Below are 18,752 nucleotides of genomic sequence, written 5' to 3' on the forward strand. Positions count from 1 at the left end.
CCAATACAATGAAAATAAATTAAAAACAATATATATCTGAGATTTTTATTTGCTCAGTTTATGATATCATGTACGCTGGAGCTCATGTGTAATTCTCAGAAAGGTTGTGTCTGTACTCACTGCTCCTTGTAAACGTCAGAAGAGTTGTTAGTAACAGTTCAAACCCTCCATCCAGCGGCCTGCTGAGCGATGAAGAAAACCCGTCCTGAAGCTCCGTCCGTGTGCAAAACCCAGGTTTCTTTGCAGTGCAGCAGCAGCATGCAGCGCAGTCTCCTGAAGCACACTATCCGAAAGTTAAAAAATAAATAAATAAAAGATGAATATCCTGTCAGTCCACAAGTGCTACAGCATATGTGCTAACTTAGTAAAGTTACTCACTGAACACTCGCTCCGAAGCAGTGGCGTAGCTGACGTAGGGTTGGTGGGTTTTGTAAACCCACGGGCCCTCTTGTGGTCAAACTTTTTTTTTTTTTTTTTTTTTAAATGTAATGTTGCCGCGGGGTTACGTTACACTGCCGCACGGAGTGTAACCTTAGACTGGGTCACTGCATTTTGTTGCATATAAGGGGGGATACGATACGGGGATACAGCGTTCATCTCAACTCGAACAACGATTGGCTGATAACAACAAATTGACACCTGGCTACCCAATACATAAACAGAAAGCACATTTGAGGAGTTCAAGGTCCACTCAAACCGAGGGAAATTTCACAGTGAAAGTAAACATTTCTTCATTGTAATGCCCAAAAGTCACTATACGCACAGCGATAAAACTGAAATACACTCCAAGAAATCATATAAACGAAATTAATAGGGCACTACACATATTTAAGTGCTCATGTTAAATAATGTGATTAGTTTTCTTAAATAAGCCTTTTAGTCATATAGCATCAACTGTAAAACCAAATATAAAAAGGATTAGGGCCTACACAAGCTAGCTAAATTTACCAACTTTAATAGGTAGGACAGGCTACAAATTAAAAGCAAACTGTAGTGTATAAAAATTATTTTTTGTATCTTGTATCAATATAGTCATTAGTTGTTGCCAATAAAACAGCAAAGTACTCACCAAGTAGATATTCAGAGCAAACTCCTCCCTCCTTTCTCTTGTGGCAGGCGCGGTCTGGGAGCAAAACAAGTCTGGGCAAATTCAAATCCTTCTACTCTTTTTAAAGTTTGCTCACTACATATTCAAGGTGCTCTAACTTAATTCTTTCTGTTGTTGAATAATGGCAGAAATGTTTGTTCAACACCAAGATATTATTGAGTTAAGACAGCTTTCTTTGTTTTAAGTTTGACCAACTTCATAAAATAAGTTATCAACTCATTAAAATGTGTACATGTAACAAACTTCATTTTTTAATCTGAAAAAGCTCTTGATTTTAAGCTATACTTACTAACCCCATGAATCATTTCTTAGTGTATCTGTGTAGGTATGTGTATGTCATGTATACTTTTGTTGTTGTTGCTGATTTTGTGGTTGCTTGGTTGTTGTCCAACAGTCTTGTATATTCTTATAGTCTTGTATATACAGTGGAATCATTGAGACTCTAACAGTGAGTCTGTTGATGGAGATGAGACAGTGGACATCTCTGATGCTCTCAGAGAGTCGTGCTTGTTATTTATTCATTTCATTATCTTGGTGTAGTCACTGTTGGAAATATTTTTGTAATTAACTGGCCCCCATACTCAAAATTATTTATTGTATTAAATAATGTTTTACTGGTATTACTTATCCAATTTATTTGCAGTATATGAGCAGATATTCATTTATAGAGAAGGGTCTCTTCTTGCTTTGTCCAGTTTTTTTTTTTTTTTTTCGTCAATTACCCAACCCAGAGAGCTTTTCTTCAGATGGCAGCTGATACATTTTTTTTTTAGGCGATATTCAAACAAATACACAGGTCAGTGGTGCCCAGGCCGCTATACACCCTGCTTTTAAATAAAACATTAGGTTTAGTAACCTCTCTGGTCGAGCTCCAGACCAGGTTAACACACTGCTTATTTCCAGGGGTGGAAGTAATTAATTACAAATACTCACATTACTATAATTAAGTAGTTTTTTGGGGTACTTGTACTTTTATGAGTAGATTTTCAAGTCTGTACTTTTACTTGTACTTAAGTATTCATTATACCATGTAATCTACTTAGTTACATTTAAAATCATAGTTGAGTACTGAGTACAATTTAAATAAATATCCAGACCTTTTATCTGCATTTTTGTAGCCAATAAAATTATTTGGTAGCAAAAAAGACAATGAAAACCAGGACATATGGACAAAAAACAAAACAAACAACAAAAGTATGTTAATGACTGATCTTTAATTGATTTTTCCTAAGAATTTAATCAGATAAAAATGTATTCATGGATATTTAATCAATAGTCGTGGCAGTAACTGCACCTCATCCAGCTTTGTTTTGTCTGCTGGAGACATTTGCTGAATAAGGAAATAAAAACTTGAAATGAGAGGAAAAAAAAGACCAAATGTTAATGTTTTAACTATTGGTAAAGCAAAACACACAAGATTTAGAGCCCTACTCTGGAGAGGTGATGGTGACATCATCGGTTAAAAGTAACTAATACTCTGAGTAGTTTTTCTGACGAATACTTTGTACTTTTATTTAAGTATTTTTCTAACACTAGTACTTTTACTTGTAATTGAGTAATGCTTTAGAAATGTAATACTACTTGTACTTGAGTACAGATTTCCAGTACTCTATCCACCACTGCTTATTTCATATTTTGTTTTAACGACGCTCAGTTTTTCCTCCCAATTTCTTTCACTTTGGTTTTTATTGCAGAAAATTAAACCCAGAACTTTAATTTCTTGTTTTACTTGAATATTCAAGGCAGGGTTTTTTTTTTTATTTGTTCTCCACACCGATCCAAACTCCCTTTGCATGGTTTAATTTTGATTAACTTTGAAAAGTGATGACACGTAGATTCTATCAATCTAGTCTAATTTAGTGTTAGAGTCCAATCTTGTTGAGTCGAAGCCGTGTGGATTTATGGATCGACATACATCAGTCAATTTGGATTCTTGACAAATTTATTTTAAAAGTTTACCCTCACGTTTTAATTTGAAAGAAGTGCTGGTGCACCTGTCGTTTTCTGAAGATTAAATTAAAGTCTCCAGTTAGAATTATTCAAAGTTTACAAATAAATGACATTTCTTAGTGACTTCAGGGGCAGTATTATGCGGTATTTTTCACCTCTATGAAAACAGTTTAACAATAAAAGCCTACATAGAATAATGTCTCTTTTTCTAATTACAGTAACATCATGAGGTTTGAAAAATATTCTGACACCATCAGAGAGATTTTCACCTATAGATACAAAATATTTACCTCAGCTCCACAGTTTACAGACATTCTTGATATCTTCAGTTGTTGTCAGTCTCAGCTCTTGAACGCATAGATATCGTGTTACAAAGATAGTTCATCTCCTGGTGTCTGAAAACACTCTGATCTGATCTGATACCTCTAACCCAGGGGTATCAAACGTACGGCCCGCGGGCCAAAACCGGCCTGCCAGAGGGTCCAGTCCGGCCTGCGGGATGACTGTTTAAGTCCGTACAACTGTACAGCACACTGTGTTTGGGATGTGAGGGTTATTAAAGACCAGAGTACTGATGAGTGCCGACATTTAAATTTTGATGTAATTTATTATCACACGGCCGCAGCATCTCTCCTCTCTGCGTCAATGCAGCTCCTCCATACACACACGTACAGAACAGACACACACGTACAGAACAGACACACACGTACAGAACAGACACACACGTACAGAACAGACACACACGTACAGTACAGACACACACAGTACAGACACACAGAGGAGGTCAGTGTGATTCTCTGACTCTGTCTGTATCTGATCTGTTGACTTTCTTCATCAGCAGGATGTTTTATAAAGACAAAAAGACTAAACCTAACTCACATTCTGGGTTTTTCCCTACATATTAATCCACCCATGATTCAGTTTTCACAGCAGCAGAGAAGCTGTGTGTGGAGGAGACTGTTGTTAATGACGGAGTTTATTACAACAGAAACTAACGTGATGGTTAATGACATCGACACCAACCAGATGCACTTATAAAATTAAACAACTGTATAAGGAGGCCTATACGTAAAACAGGAGAGTCTGTGTTTCACTGTGAGAAACTTTCAGACCTTCTCACAGCAGAGTGAACAGGTGAGGGAGGAGAGGAGGGCAGACTGATCACTAATCAATCACTGATACCGTCGTCCTCTGTAAAAATACCTAATTACAATTTAAATATTTTGCATGTTATTGTTTCCTTTTTTGAAAAATCAACTTTTTTATTGCTTTTGTTGTACTTTAATGGTATTCTTATCGTTATTTTTTGATGACTAAATACACACCTGCAGACTCATAAGAGGAGAAAAAGGTGTCATGTTGGTAAACCAGTCCCCTGTCCTCTGTCCTCCGGGGGTCTGGGAGCGTCTGTCCTGCTCCAGAAGAAAAATGTTGTGATTTTAACATGTTAACAAAACATTCTGGTGACTGTTTCAGTTAAAAGAGTTAGTAACATCTTCTGTTTGTGGTTTCTGCAGACATTACTACCTTTACTTTTACCTTTGTACTTGAAAAAAAGTAAAAAGTAAACTAAAAACAGTAAAAGTAAATCTACAGTAAAAGTAAAGTTACTTTTCTGTGTTCATGTTCATTTAATAGACCTGTCTTATCTTCTCTTTTGTATATTACCATTGTTCTTAAATAAAGTAAAAGTAATGTAATAGAAAAACACACAGAACACGCAGTATTTCTTATCTGATTACTCGATAAATCGCCAGAATAATCGATAGATTATGCTTTAATTTTACTGGTCCGGCCCACTTGAGATCAAATTGAGCTCTGTGTGACCCCTGAACTAAAATGAGTTTGACACCCCTGATGTAGACGCAGGGACAGGACACATCGACCGTGATCAGGCTGCGCTGCACAGAGATAATTCAGAGGTGCTGATGGTGAGGACAGACTGGCTGAGAATCTGCAGTATCTGAACACGATGGATCTTTCATAACATGTTATAGAAAACACCACAAAATACTTTTTCAAGCAGATGAGTTTGCTGCAGGTTTATATATTCTTCATGATATGGATTATATTTTTATCATGCTGTCATACTTCCATATTTAACTATGTGACCTTATTCTTTTGGTTGTTTATTCTAACATTATTACGCACGCATATCCAGAAAAATAGCCCTTCATGAAAACATAATCCTGTGTGCAAGATTTCAATTAAAAAAGAAACTGAATCTAAAATTACAACGGATGTTGTTCAGATCTGTTATTATAACACGTGGTTTACTGTCAAATAGGACTGTGTTCATGTTTTTTCTGCACGTCTGGTCACATAACAGCTCAAGGAAGACAGGCAGTATGAGGCTACAAAGTCCTGAAATGAATTCTGTGTTTGAATGCGCACACGGCCACAATGGTCAAATAAAAATATTGCTCTGGGCAGAATATCTCAGCTGCTGTATTCACATTTGAGGCTCTGCACAGAACAGACAACAACACGTTTTCTCGGAGGGAAACTACAGTACACAGTCCCCAACTGTCAGTGCGTCATGACGTTGAGCGAGATCCGTGTTTACGCAGAGTGAAAGTACAATAAATAATACAGTCATCCCTCAGAACATGTTGAACATCATAAAATGAAGAAATTCATTTTTTCAAATGTTTCAGTCTTGGGTCTATATGTAAACCACTTTCAAAATGTTATGAGCCGATGGATACGTAAATATGACTGATCAGTTTATTAATTTGTCCTTCAGTGTGTTTATATTTTTAAGTTGTTCTAGTAAGTTAGAAGTGTCAGTCAGGATGTCGGTTGTTGCTCCACAGAGCTCAGCAGCAGCTCAGGTTCAGCACCTGGACAGAGACAGCAGCTATCTGCTCTGATGCTGTCAGTTCAGAACCTCGGACAGCGACCAAATAAAGAAAAAAAACACACTGTCAATGTTTTTCTCAACAAGACAACGAGAAACAACAACAACAACAGTCAGAAAGCAACATTACTGAGTGATCTACACAGTCACACCGTGACTGTTGAAACTGGACTTTAGTCCAGCAGGTGGCGCTGCCAAAGAGTTAATCATCAACCGACATGAAGGACAAAGAAGAACAGACCAGCCTCTATTTTCTATCACGTCCTCAATGAAGATTTAAATGAACGGTGTTACGTCGTGTTTGGTCGTGTTTAACACTGACTTCGGCAGTGCTTGTGAACGTACTTGTGAACGTGCTTGTGAAACCCCGCAAGTTCTTCGATGTAAAAAAGACTAAATGTCATTGATCCAATTGCGTGCTGTTTGAGCTACCAGCTCTATATCTGCACTGATACGCAGACGTTTAGCTGCAGGGGAGCAGCAGCAGGGGAGGAGGACGGCTGGACCACATCTTCTCACTAACTTGCCTTGCCAGTGGTAAGGCGCGTTAATCCTCAGGTGCTGTCATTTTCACTTCGGGAAAAAGTCACCCAATCACCTGTTTAAAAATAATTCACTTTCACTCTCACCAACTCACCAGAATTTTTTATTATTATTAGTTGATTTATTCTACTCTGTTTTCCTCCTGGCTACTGCTCCTTCTCAGATGGGCACAACTGTACTTTTATATACTGGAAATGTTTAATTACGTCTCCAACTCCGCCTTTTAAAGTATATATAAACACAACACTTAATTATTATTATTGATACTTATTGTGCCTCATTTTATCCACATTGCCCCTTTTAATTATTTCAACAGACTTCTATTCTAACTTTTAATCTGAGATATTGAAACTTCATTACTCTATATTCATATTGTTCTGCATTTAATTATCTTAGCATACTTTTATTATTACTTTGAGATATTGAAATATTTATCATAATGGCAACCAAGCAAGTCTCAAAAACACTGACACCTGATCAGAGGAAAGCAGTGTGGTCAAAAGCCTTTGACTCCAGAACAAATCAAACCAAACAAAAACAAACTGTTGATTCATCTAAACAAACAAAGCCAAAGCCGCAACAAAGCATTAAACCCAAACCACCTCTCATTTCTGCTGACCTCCACCAAGATCCCAACCAGAGCCTGGATAATTTTATTGAAAATGCTCTACAAAATATCGAGCAAATGGAAAGATCAACAAGTGCCCCAGACCCACCTCTGGTCAGCCACAGCTTGGACCGCGACAATAAATCAGAGGAGATTTTGAAAACCATCTTTGGACAAATTCAAACCCTATTCAAAGACCTAAGTCTACACATCCAAAAGACACCACTTGCTCCATTTGTGCCAGAGCTGCAACAAACATTGACAAGAATGAATAATTTATTACTAAATGAAAATAATCCAGCTGCAGTTTGTAGACACAAAACATACGCACAAATTGCGACAGAAAATCACGATGACCAGGACTTTATACTGGTACAAAACCCAAAGAAACGACTCAGACCCAGTACAAGCCCCAAAACAAACACACCACCTGGAAGATCACAGGAACGGATCAACTCACCCCCACCAATAATCATAGACAACATCAACAGAACCGTTTTCAAAAATGAAAAGGACATTGCAAAGGAGATAATGAGATGCAAACCAACAATCAAAGTCCAAAAGCTGGTCAATTTGCAGAGAGGAGGGCTGCTGGTTTTCCCAAAAGATCCAAGCTCAATGAACCAGCTCCTGGCTCCATGGCCTGATGATGCATTCAAAAGCACCAACCTCAGCGTAAAACTGGCAAACCATCAAAGCAAGACAGAACCAAACTAAACTACCAACCAACTTGTTATTAAAGGACCATCCCCAAATATCACTATTGAACAAATCAAAGAGGAACTGAACCACCAAGGCATCCCAATTCAGAAAGCTCACCGCATCATAAGTAGGAAAACTGAACAACCAACAACCTTCATCAGAGTTCATCTCTCCAACTCTGAAGACTCTGTCAAACTCCTCAGCGAAGGATTCTTCATGGATCTTTTCCACTACCGTGTGGAAAAAGCTTTCACAACAACCAAGATAAAGCAATGTTTTAATTGTCAAGGTTTCTTTCATACAGCCCAGCAATGTAAAAATGAAACTAAATGTGTCAGATGTGGGGCAGGTCACTCACATAAATCATGTGAAAGACCAAAACACGAACCTAATTGTGCCAACTGCAGTGGCAATCACTCTGCTGCCTCCAAGCAATGTCCTACCTACCTGTCCATGATTCAGCTCAATGGTTTCTCCAAGGACCAGCCTCTCCCTCGTCTTCATCCCAGCCAAAAAACTCCTCAGCCCCTGACACAATGCCCTGCTCTGCAAAATGACCTCAAGACTCTATGCCAGGATAAAAAACAATATGAAGCCATTTGGAAATGCCTTGAGAAGCATCTTCAGTAAACAGTTCATTCATTTATTTCTTTATTGTATATGCATCAACTTAATATTTTACATATAAACATAAGGGGAATCAGATCAAACAAAGAAGAGCTTCTCCACATCCTACAGGAAAATGATGTTCATGCAGCTTCAATAAATGAAACGTTTCTCTCCCCACTCATAGACTTCTCCATACCAGGCTATGACATTTTAAGAAAAGACAGACCTCAGGGGAAAGGTGGAGGAGTGGCCCTGCTCATTAAAAAAACAATTGCCTACGATGAGACCATTATCTCACTAAGCCCAGATCAAGTCCAAAGCAATGAATATATAACTGCAAGAATCAAACCCTGCCCTGACTCTAGTATACTCCTGACGTCAATTTACTGTCCTCCTGGTGTAATTCCTTCCATTTCTCTTTTCCAAAAGATTCTTCTCCAGGAGAAGAAAGTAATTATCATGGGAGACTTAAATGCAAAACACTCAGCTTTTAATAATAATAGCACAAATCAATCAGGTACTGTACTAAACAATATAATTGAGCAGAGTGATCTAGTTGTACTGAACAACGATGAACCAACATATTATTCCACAACGCACAACTCGGTGGACATCTTAGATCTTTGCCTCTGCACCCCTGAATTAGCTGGAAGAGTAACAGTGTTTTCTGTCTGTGGTGACATCGGCAGTGACCATTTACCAATACTCACCTCACTCAGCCTTGAAGTCCAGGCTATTAAAAAACAGCCAAGATATGACTATAAATCAGCAAACTGGCAAGCATTCAAACTCTCTACCACCAACCAAAGTGTCCAACTTCCTCCATGCGACCCAGAACCTTCTGCCATGGACCAAAGATCCATCTTGCTCGGACAGATACTCCTCACTGCCAGAGAAAGCTCTGTGGGCCTCAGAGGAGATCCTAAAGGCCCAAACAACCTCCCCCCTTCTCTGATACGCCTTATTAAAGTAAAAAGAAGACTAAGGAGAGAATTTATGAAAACAAGGTCTCTGGAGATCAAACAAAAAGTCAACCAACTACAAACACAAATACGGAAAGCAATTAGGAGGGAACGAGAAAAGACATGGAACAGATTTTACACAGACTTAAACAATGACCCAAATCCCAAAACATTCTGGCAAAAGATCAATCAGCTTAATGGAAGAAAAAATAATTTGAGAAGCACAATTTTAACACACAATGGCCAATTGATTGATGAAGAAAAAGAAAAGGCAAAGGTTTTTAAGGAACACCTGCAAAATGTCCATTCATGTCCAGATGACCCCTTGTTTGACCCGAGGTGGAAGGAAATAGTAGAGCGTCAGATCTGTCTACCCACCCACTTACCACTCAAAGATTTAGAAACCAATCACCCTTTAATGAAGATGGTTACAACAACTGAACTCCAGGAGCACATTAAGAAGCTCAAAGTGAAAGCCCCTGGAGAAGACACAGTGGACAACCGGCTTATCAAGGAAGCATCAGCAGAGTTTCTCACCGTTCTTGCAGATTTGTACACACTTTGCCTCCATGTTGGATACTTCCCAAAACCCTGGAAATCAGCTCTGGTGTCTATGGTCCCCAAACCACACAAAGATCCCCACCTGCCTGTCAATTACAGACCCATTAGCCTCTTGAGTAACCTTGGCAAACTTTTTGAAAGGGTTCTGGCTGACAGGCTCCAGAGACATTTCGATGCCCTAGGAGTTTTGGGGGTCCACCAGGCAGGATTCAGAAAGGCAAGAAGTTCAACCGACAATATCCTAAGGCTGGCAGAAGACATCCAACGAGGTTTTAATAAAAAAGAAGCAACTATCGCAGTATTCTTTGATATTGAAAAGGCTTTTGATAAAATGTGGCATCAAGGACTCATATACAGGCTGCTAGACAGTAATTTACAACTCCCAAAACAAATGGTTGTACTTTTAAAAAGCTTTTTAACCCAGAGAGAGATTGTAGTGAAAGTAGGAGCATCAATCTCCAAGAGATTTACCCCAGAAGCTGGCGTACCACAGGGCTCAGCACTCAGTCCTCTGTTGTTTTTAATATACATAAGCGACATCTATTACCCACCCAGAGGAGAAGGACAAGTTTCCCAGTTTGCTGATGACCTCTGTTATTGGGCGTCATCAACAAACCCTTTACATGCTGCAAAAAAACTTCAGAGAAGCATCACTGAGATGGAATCCTGGGCAAATATGTGGAGGGTCAAACTAAACCCCTCAAAAACACAATGTGTGCTCTTTTCTAAACATTCTCGTAAAAATAAGCAGGTAAATCTTAACCTATATGGACAAACTCTCCAGACCACCCCCACAGCAAAATTTCTAGGTGTAACATTTCAAGAAAATATGCAATGGACAGCACACATAGCTGAAATTGAAAAAGAGGCGCGAAGGAGACTCAACCACCTGAAAGTGCTCTGCAGAAAACAAGGAGGAGCCAATCCTGAAACAGCTGTGAGGGTGTATCAGTCATACATCAGACCACTGTTTGAATATGCAGTGCCTGCCTGGTGCAACGTAGGGACAACACAGCTCACAAAACTCCAGGTTGTCCAAAACATCGCCATAAAAATGTGCTACAGACTACCAAAATATACAAGCAATAAATACACCCACAAACTATCTGGCCTCATGACCCTGCAGGAAAGAATCGCCGTCCTGGGAAGAAAATATCTACAAAGAGCTGAAAACAATCCTTCATTACAACAGACCATACAGGAGGAAAAGACTGACCCACCAAGATACCTCTGTAGCACTCCCCTGTCGGTCTTACTGAAGTACTGACACAGAAGACTGACACCATTACATAATATTTTAAGGGCTACAATTTTTAATTTTTAAGGTTCTTATCATAAAAGTTTTTATTTAATTATTTATTCGTTTTATTCTTTTTATTATCAGACTCTCTTTTATTTTTAATTATGGGGCAATTGTGGTGTTCTTTTATTATTTGTACCACTTTTATTATAATCAAGAAAATGGGGATAAAAGGAAAGAAAAAGAAAAAAAAAAAAAGAAAATTGAAAATTAAAAAATTATGGTGATTGAGGTGAGGTGATGGTGAATTAATGGTGAATTAATGGTGAACTTGGTAACCTCTTCTTCCCATCCAATCCCCCAGCCCAGACCAACTCCAATTGGAAAACAGGGACTGGAGAGGACTGCTAGTCCTGAGCTGTCCCTACAGGAACCAGGCTTATCTGTTCTGTGTTTGGTACATTGACTGTCTGCTGTCTGAATTATCAGGATGTCTGGCAGAGGAAAAGGAGGTAAAGGACTGGGGAAAGGAGGCGCTAAGCGTCACCGTAAAGTTCTCCGTGATAACATCCAGGGAATCACCAAGCCCGCTATCCGCCGTCTGGCTCGTCGTGGTGGAGTGAAGCGCATCTCCGGTCTGATCTACGAGGAGACTCGCGGTGTGTTGAAGGTTTTCCTGGAGAACGTCATCCGTGATGCCGTCACCTACACCGAGCACGCCAAGAGAAAGACGGTGACCGCCATGGATGTGGTGTATGCTCTGAAGAGACAGGGACGCACTCTGTACGGCTTCGGAGGTTAAAGTCCTGGGTTCACCCTTTACTAAAAACACAAAGGTCCTTTTAAGGGCCACACACTTTTTCTGAAGAGCTGGATTTCTACCAGATTGTTTAAGTTAATACAAGAACTTCAGGCTATGGCAAGCTGTCTTAATATTTAAAAGTTAAGCTGGATATGTATTGCAGATATCTGTAATTCATTTTTTCCTATTCAAAAATAACATTTCAGATATCCAGAAAGTAATCTTTACTACAAGTGACGTCACTCTCCCCATTCATGTGTATGGGGTTTGTCATTACAGATATCTGTAATTAAACTGCAGATATCCACAACTCGCATTGCAGATATTTACATATGAATTATAGATATCCCTAATTCCATTTAAAGATATCTACATCTGAATTATGGATATCCCTAATTCCATTTAAAGATATCTACATCTGAATTATGGATATCCCTAATTCCATTTAAAGATATCTCCAAATGCCCTCAATTCAAGATACCTTTGTTTTTCGAGATATCTTAAAATGAGTTTTACCTAGCCAGAATTACATTGTACATATCTTGAGTTGGAATTACGAGTAGTCAAAATTATGTTGTAGATATCTCTAGCTGGGATTATGGATAGTCATAATTCAGATGTAGATATCTATAATCGGGTTGTGGATATCTTGGAAGGGATTTTATCTTTTACCTGCAATCTATCTAGTCAGAATGTAATTGCAGATATCTTCTAACCTTGTCCACAACAGCAACCGCCATTTCCTCTACTTTTTCTTCTTCATGTGCATTTCTTCTTCTAACACTGTTCAATTGTTGTGTTTACTGAGCCATTATCCAATGGAAAGCTTGCCATAATAATGAGCAACGAATGGGAAGCCTTGCATGAGCAACGTCTTGCACAACAATTCTAACTAGTCATAATTACGTTTGAGATATCTTTAATTTTCATTCCGCCTAGTCAAAACTGAATTACAGATATCTGTAATTGTCATTTAGAATGTGTGACGAGTCGAGAGTCGGTTTAAGTGACGTCATTTTGGATGTCTGCAATTCTGTTTTGACTAGTCAAAATTGAATTGCTGATATCTCTAAATGTACTTTTGACTAGTCAGAATGAAGTTATAGATATCTTCAATGAAAATACTTCCTAGTCATAACATAATTACGACTAGTCAAAATGAAATTATTGGTATCTATAATATTAATTCCGCATAGTCAAATTTAGCTATTAAATGTTAAAACGGCTTGCCATATCAGGCTTCTTTACTAATTTTAAAAACACGAAATATATTCTGCTATTTCAATGCCAAGAAGGAGTCAATCATAAATGTTAACGTAAAATGTTATCAAAGCAGGCGAATACAGAGGTGGACACACCCACACTGGTAGAGGCAAAAGTGTAACGTCCCTGAACAATATACGACATATCGACAAATATGACTAAATATGACAAAAATACACCCAAGATGTCGGGTCTTTATTCTGATATCGAAGTATAAAGCCCAAACATCAGATGCAATTTCTCTGATTTTGTGTAGAATTAAAAGTATACAGTCTCACTCTTTGTGTAATCAGCACCTATGGCGTTGTACTGTTGTCATGCACTATGTTCCAGTGCGTCTTGACGTGATTTACGTGGGATCAAGTGCAGTACAACAGGCTCTGTGTAACTCAGTGTAAGTTTAAAAATTCATGATGAAATATACTTGAACATTTCAAGTTGATTGTGTGTACATCTTTTAATTAATGTCCTACAGGTGTTGATTGCAAACATGAATGTCAGCTGAGGACAAGTTTCGGTCAAATTATTATGTGACCCTCCATCTTTTTTATTGTTCATTCATTCATAGGCGCGCGCACCGAAACTGGCGCGCAGTTGTACCCAGGGCAACCCCCACCTCATGTAAACACGTTCCCGCGCGCAGAACAGGCGCAAATATCGTAATATTTAACGTGAATTGCAACAATAAAAACAGGAAGATGCTCTTTATTGATGATGAGTGGCTCTTAAAAGAGCCTTTTGTGTGAAAGTTTCTTTAAAATCATAACAGCTCACTTCTTCTTGGGTGCTGCCTTCTTAACTTTGGGCTTGGCGGCCTTCTTCGCGGGGGCTTTCTTGGCTGCAGGGGCCTTCTTTGCCACTTTCTTGGGGCTCTTCGTGGCCTTCTTGGGGCTCTTGGCTGCTTTCTTGGCCGCTGCGGGTTTCTTGGGCTTCTTCGGAGACTTCTTAGCGGCTGCTGGCTTCTTTGCGGTCTTGGGCTTTTTAGCCGCTGCGGGTTTCTTGGCTGCGGCCTTCTTGACTTTAGCAGCGGGTTTCTTGGCTGCAGGCTTCTTTGCTTTTTTGGGCTCAGCTATCTTCTTGCTCATCTTGAAAGAGCCGGAGGCCCCGGTCCCCTTGGTCTGGACCAGAGTTCCCTTAGCTACCAGCTTCTTGATGGCGGTCTTGACGCGGACCTTGTTCTTGTCCACATCGTAGCCTCCGGCGGCCAGAGTCTTCTTGAGGGCGGCCGCGGACACGCCGCTCCGCTCCTTGGATGCGGCCACAGCTTTGATGATGAGTTCACTGACGCTGGGACCAGTCCTCTTCGGTTTGGGAGTCTTCTTCTTGGCTGCTTTCGCCGGAGTGGCAGCGGCTGGAGCTGGAGCTACTTCTGCCATTTTCTCTGAGTATTCTGATCTTAATCACGACAATACGAGAGTCTGACTGGACTTAATGAAGAGTCCAGAGCTGGAGGCTGCACTTAAACACACCATGAGAACCGTGGAGACTCAGTTCAGCCCGTGGCTCCTCTGTGCGGTGTGAATGTCGTGTCACTTGTGTTTTCTCTTCATCCATAAAAGAGTCCAGACTAAATGTGGGACAAGTTCTGAAGGCTGACAGTGAAGGAGTCGATAGTGGACTTGTGTCTCTTCATATTGACGTCATGCAGAGCTCTGATGCTCTCTGCTTTTTCTTTGAGGAGCCTCTAAAACTCACACATTCACCGCCGCGTCCAGCGCTGCTCAGACACTTTTCTCACTCATTTCTCTCCTAAAATGTTTGAAAATGCATCCGAGCTCCATCAAAAGCCGTTTTCAGCTGCTCCACGTGTTTGTTCACAGACTCCAAGTAAAAACAAGCATCTGTTGATGATCACTGTGTTAGAAAGTCAAGTTATTCTGGTAGCAGCAAACACACAGATGATGGCTGAGGCTGCTGGTGGCAGACTTGTATCAGAGCTGCTCACTGTGGCTGTTTTCTTCTGCTGAGGACGACTTTTCATTTCAACCAACTGTCAATAGTTCTACTATTAATTAATCAATGTGTTTTAAATGTAATACCTTCACTGATTCATGCTGATTTTTTTTTTTTTAAGAAAGAATTATGTCACACCAAACTGTTTTCTACTGATACTGAAAGTGAAGATGTACTTAATAACTCAGCAGATCATTGTTCACACAATGTTATTTAGATTAAATTCATATTAATCATTAATTATTAAGTTTTAAAAAAAGTTTTTCTTTTTCTTTTATTAGTGATTTAAACAAACCAAGAAATGGTTAAACAAAAAAGTAGAATGTAAAAGATTTGTCTTTGAAATAAAGATTAAATACAATATTTGAAGGACTACATGATGCTATTCTACCAGGTTATTTCTTATTCACAATTTTAATCCTATTTCATGTTTTTGTTTGATTTTATTTTCATATTCTTGCATTTTACACTGTATTTTTTTCTTTTTACATATTTTTTTTTATTTTATCACAGTTTCGATATGAATTTTGAAAAGAGCTCTTCAAAAATAAAGAAAAGAAAATTAAATTATAGTTTATTAGTCATGTTATCAGTGATGACTGTGTTATCTACTGTACTTTCGCTCCGCGTCATGACGCACTGACATGTCGGGACTCTGTTCTGTAGTTTCCCTCAGAGAAACAAGCTGTTGTCTGTTCATGTAGAGTTTCTAATATGAAAACAGCAGCTCAGATATTCTACAAAGAGCAAAGTGATATTTTGAATTGACTTCTCTGGGCGTGTGCACGTCGAAATACAGGACACACTTTAGGACTCTATACTGGTCTTTAACCTGACCAGATGTCCTGAAAAAATCGGGACAGTCCTGTTTATTACTAAATTACCCATTTTAATAATAGACCATATTTACAACAGTTAACTGACACACGGACATTTTTCATATTTCTACTTTTCTTCCTGTGTCAAACAGAAACTGCCTCAGTCCACTGCTGCCATCCTGTGTGACTCACCTAAATCACAGTGATCTAATTATCAGTTATTTTATTGACTAATCTGAAAAAAGGTGAGGATTTTCCCTCTAAAATCACCAACTTCATGAGTTGTAGCAGCAGGGCCGTGCAGAGACCTTTAGAGGGGCAGGTGCTCAAAGTTAAAAGGGGGCCACAAATTTGCTCCATGGTGCTGATTTCTTAATTTTCATAATTTTATTATTTGTAGTGCTAATAATAAAGAAAAAATTATAATGAAATGATATAGAAATCATGTATTTGTGCTTTTATTCAGTTTGACTATCCACTTTGCGCAAGACAGCAAGGGTATGAAAATTATATATTTTATATTTATGCATAATATATTGAATTTGTGTGTATATATATACAAATGTTATAAACAAGTACTGATATGTTTAAATGAGAGGTTGAGAAAATCACAATTCAAATTCTTCTAATTATTATTGTTATTGTTGTTGTATTTATACTGTAATAGTCCGAAATGATGTGAATATGCATGTACATTGCATCGTTTTAGTGAATTAACAGCCTCTAGAAACAGAGGAAAAACACTGAAACTCACTTGACAGTAAAATGATACAGATCTCTGATGCACTTTGCTCATGACAAAAGAAACATAGAAACACAAAGAGTCCTGACATACTTTTTCCTCTCAGCACGCTGTGTGTGGTTAACTAGAGGCTATAACTTATGAGAGGTGTGTGCAGAGTGAGACACACACACACACACACACACACACACACACACACACACACACACACACACACACACACACAGGATGCTTACGGACCGTATCACGGTTTTGAGTAACGGAACGGATAATTTTTCAGATCAGCCACAAAGAAAAAAGTGGTGGGATTAGGGTTAAATTATTTTAAAAATGCACTTTGATCTTTGTCTGTCTGTAATTATCACCATAGTTATGTAATGTAATAATAATGATAATAGTAATGATAATGGTAATAATATTAAAAACTTCAAACTTATACAATGCTGTACTATGTATATACTATACATATATTAGATCATTATACACTGTACAGTATAATACACAACTCCACTCTGAAGTCTGACTCAATGTCCCGCCTACAGCAGCACATCTGATTGGTTAGAAGTCATGATCAATCAGCAGACACACTGTGTCACAGACGTGGTGAGACAGAGCTGCAGCGGTGAGTAGAGAGGAGCTGTGTAGAAGTTAAGACAGCTGATATCACCAAAGTTTCAATGAACATCACAGTTTTATGATCTGTTTCTATGGTGATAGCAGAGTTACATCAGTGAAAAAAGGGCACATCTGGGCAAGTCAAAGGGGCAAAGGGGCAGGTGCTCCAGCACCCTTCGCCCCCCTGAACGCGCCAGTGTAGCAGAACAGTAGAACAGTCAGGATCGTCACGTGGTGCTGTCCATGGTGCTGATCCTGCGCTCGGAACAAAGAAAGTGTCTCTGTCTCCCCCGCACAGTGTGAAGATCTGACATTTTTTTTCTAAACGTCTTCCTCATTATTGATTAGCAGCAAAACAATAAGGCTCCATCAAACACACTGACTCTCTGTGTCTCTTGTTCTTTCCCTCACTCCCCCCTCATGTCCGCACAGTGGATTTTAACAGGACATTAGCCCACAGGTGGAGGACTATACTTGGGGATTTGGCTGAACTGTGTAGGAATAAGAACGGATTCCACAGTTTCAGGGTGTAACCCTTTCTTGTCCTGCGTGGCTGCACACGTCTTCAGCGGCATGTGTGTGTTGGAGAGGGAGGAAGACTGATCTCTGCAGCTTGGTCAGCCTGTCCTTCTTCAACATGTACATTAAGAAGTGGCCTTTTCAGAAAAAACACACTCGCAAGCAAGGCTTTGAAAAACATGAGTTGCTTATATGACACACATGATGCTAAAACCAAGGAAAATCATCTGACAGCGTCTTCTCTCTGTAAATAACAACAATAAAAGTTTAAAAGTCCTCAGCAGCAGCCATGTGAGGCTGTGATGTATTGTTGACCTCAACACAGGAAATACATTTGTAGGGTGATCCTTTATTTTTTAACAAAAAATAACAAATTTCTTTTTTTAACAAGTGAAAGTTTTTTTTCTAATGAAACCAATTGTGATTTGTCTTTGGCCCAGCAATTTAAAATTAATTGACAGTAAGCGTTCTCTGAAATCAATCAAAAATAATCACAGGAAGGACTTCCGGCCGCGTGCGTAATGGCGGCAGGTTGAAAGTGGCGTCCGTTGAGCCCTCAGTTTTAGATAACGATGTAATGCTAAAGGCACGAATTTAAAGATGAAAAAAGTGAGACACATCCAGAGGGGAATGAATCTCCGATCTGGATCGGAAACGAAGAGGTTTGACCGCAACAAACGACAGAAACACAGTAAGATGGTCAAACAGCCGACAGACGCCTCTCCAAAAATGCCAGAAGACATAGAGATGAAACAGTTGATGATTGAATTGACACTTTATCACAACAGAGACCAAAGACTTCCGATCTGAATTTAAAACATAGAGATATGAAGAAAATCATAGAACAGATGACTGAGCTACGGCAAAAGCTGGAGGAAACGGAGACCAGAGTGGAGGA

The 18,752-nt window shown here is 39.1% G+C and overlaps 2 protein-coding genes across 2 annotated transcripts; one reads left to right on the forward strand and one right to left on the reverse strand.

Annotated features, from left to right (window-relative positions):
- Positions 1–11,621: 11,621 nt before the first annotated feature.
- Positions 11,622–11,995, forward strand: LOC146330856 (histone H4). Its single transcript, XM_084710611.1, has one exon. It carries the CDS (start codon positions 11,633–11,635, stop codon positions 11,942–11,944), a length of 312 nt encoding a protein of 103 aa, XP_084566737.1. The 5' UTR covers positions 11,622–11,632; the 3' UTR covers positions 11,945–11,995.
- A 1,975-nt stretch (positions 11,996–13,970) lies between these two features.
- Positions 13,971–14,598, reverse strand: LOC146330857 (histone H1-like). The gene has a single exon (XM_084710348.1). The coding sequence runs from the start codon at positions 14,581–14,583 to the stop codon at positions 13,978–13,980; it is 606 nt and encodes a 201-aa protein (XP_084566474.1). The 5' UTR covers positions 14,584–14,598; the 3' UTR covers positions 13,971–13,977.
- Positions 14,599–18,752: the final 4,154 nt, after the last annotated feature.

The sequence above is a fragment of the Lutjanus erythropterus genome, chromosome 3 (genome assembly GCF_056507025.1).
Source record: "Lutjanus erythropterus isolate fLutEry1 chromosome 3, fLutEry1.hap2, whole genome shotgun sequence".
Taxonomy (NCBI): domain Eukaryota; kingdom Metazoa; phylum Chordata; class Actinopteri; order Lutjaniformes; family Lutjanidae; genus Lutjanus; species Lutjanus erythropterus.

Excerpts from the sequence above, each read along its gene's own strand:
- LOC146330856 (XM_084710611.1), top strand. The coding sequence starts at position 11,633 with ATGTCTGGCAGAGGAAAAGGAGGTAAAGGACTGGGGAAAGGAGGCGCT.
- LOC146330857 (XM_084710348.1), bottom strand. The coding sequence starts at position 14,583 with ATGGCAGAAGTAGCTCCAGCTCCAGCCGCTGCCACTCCGGCGAAAGCA.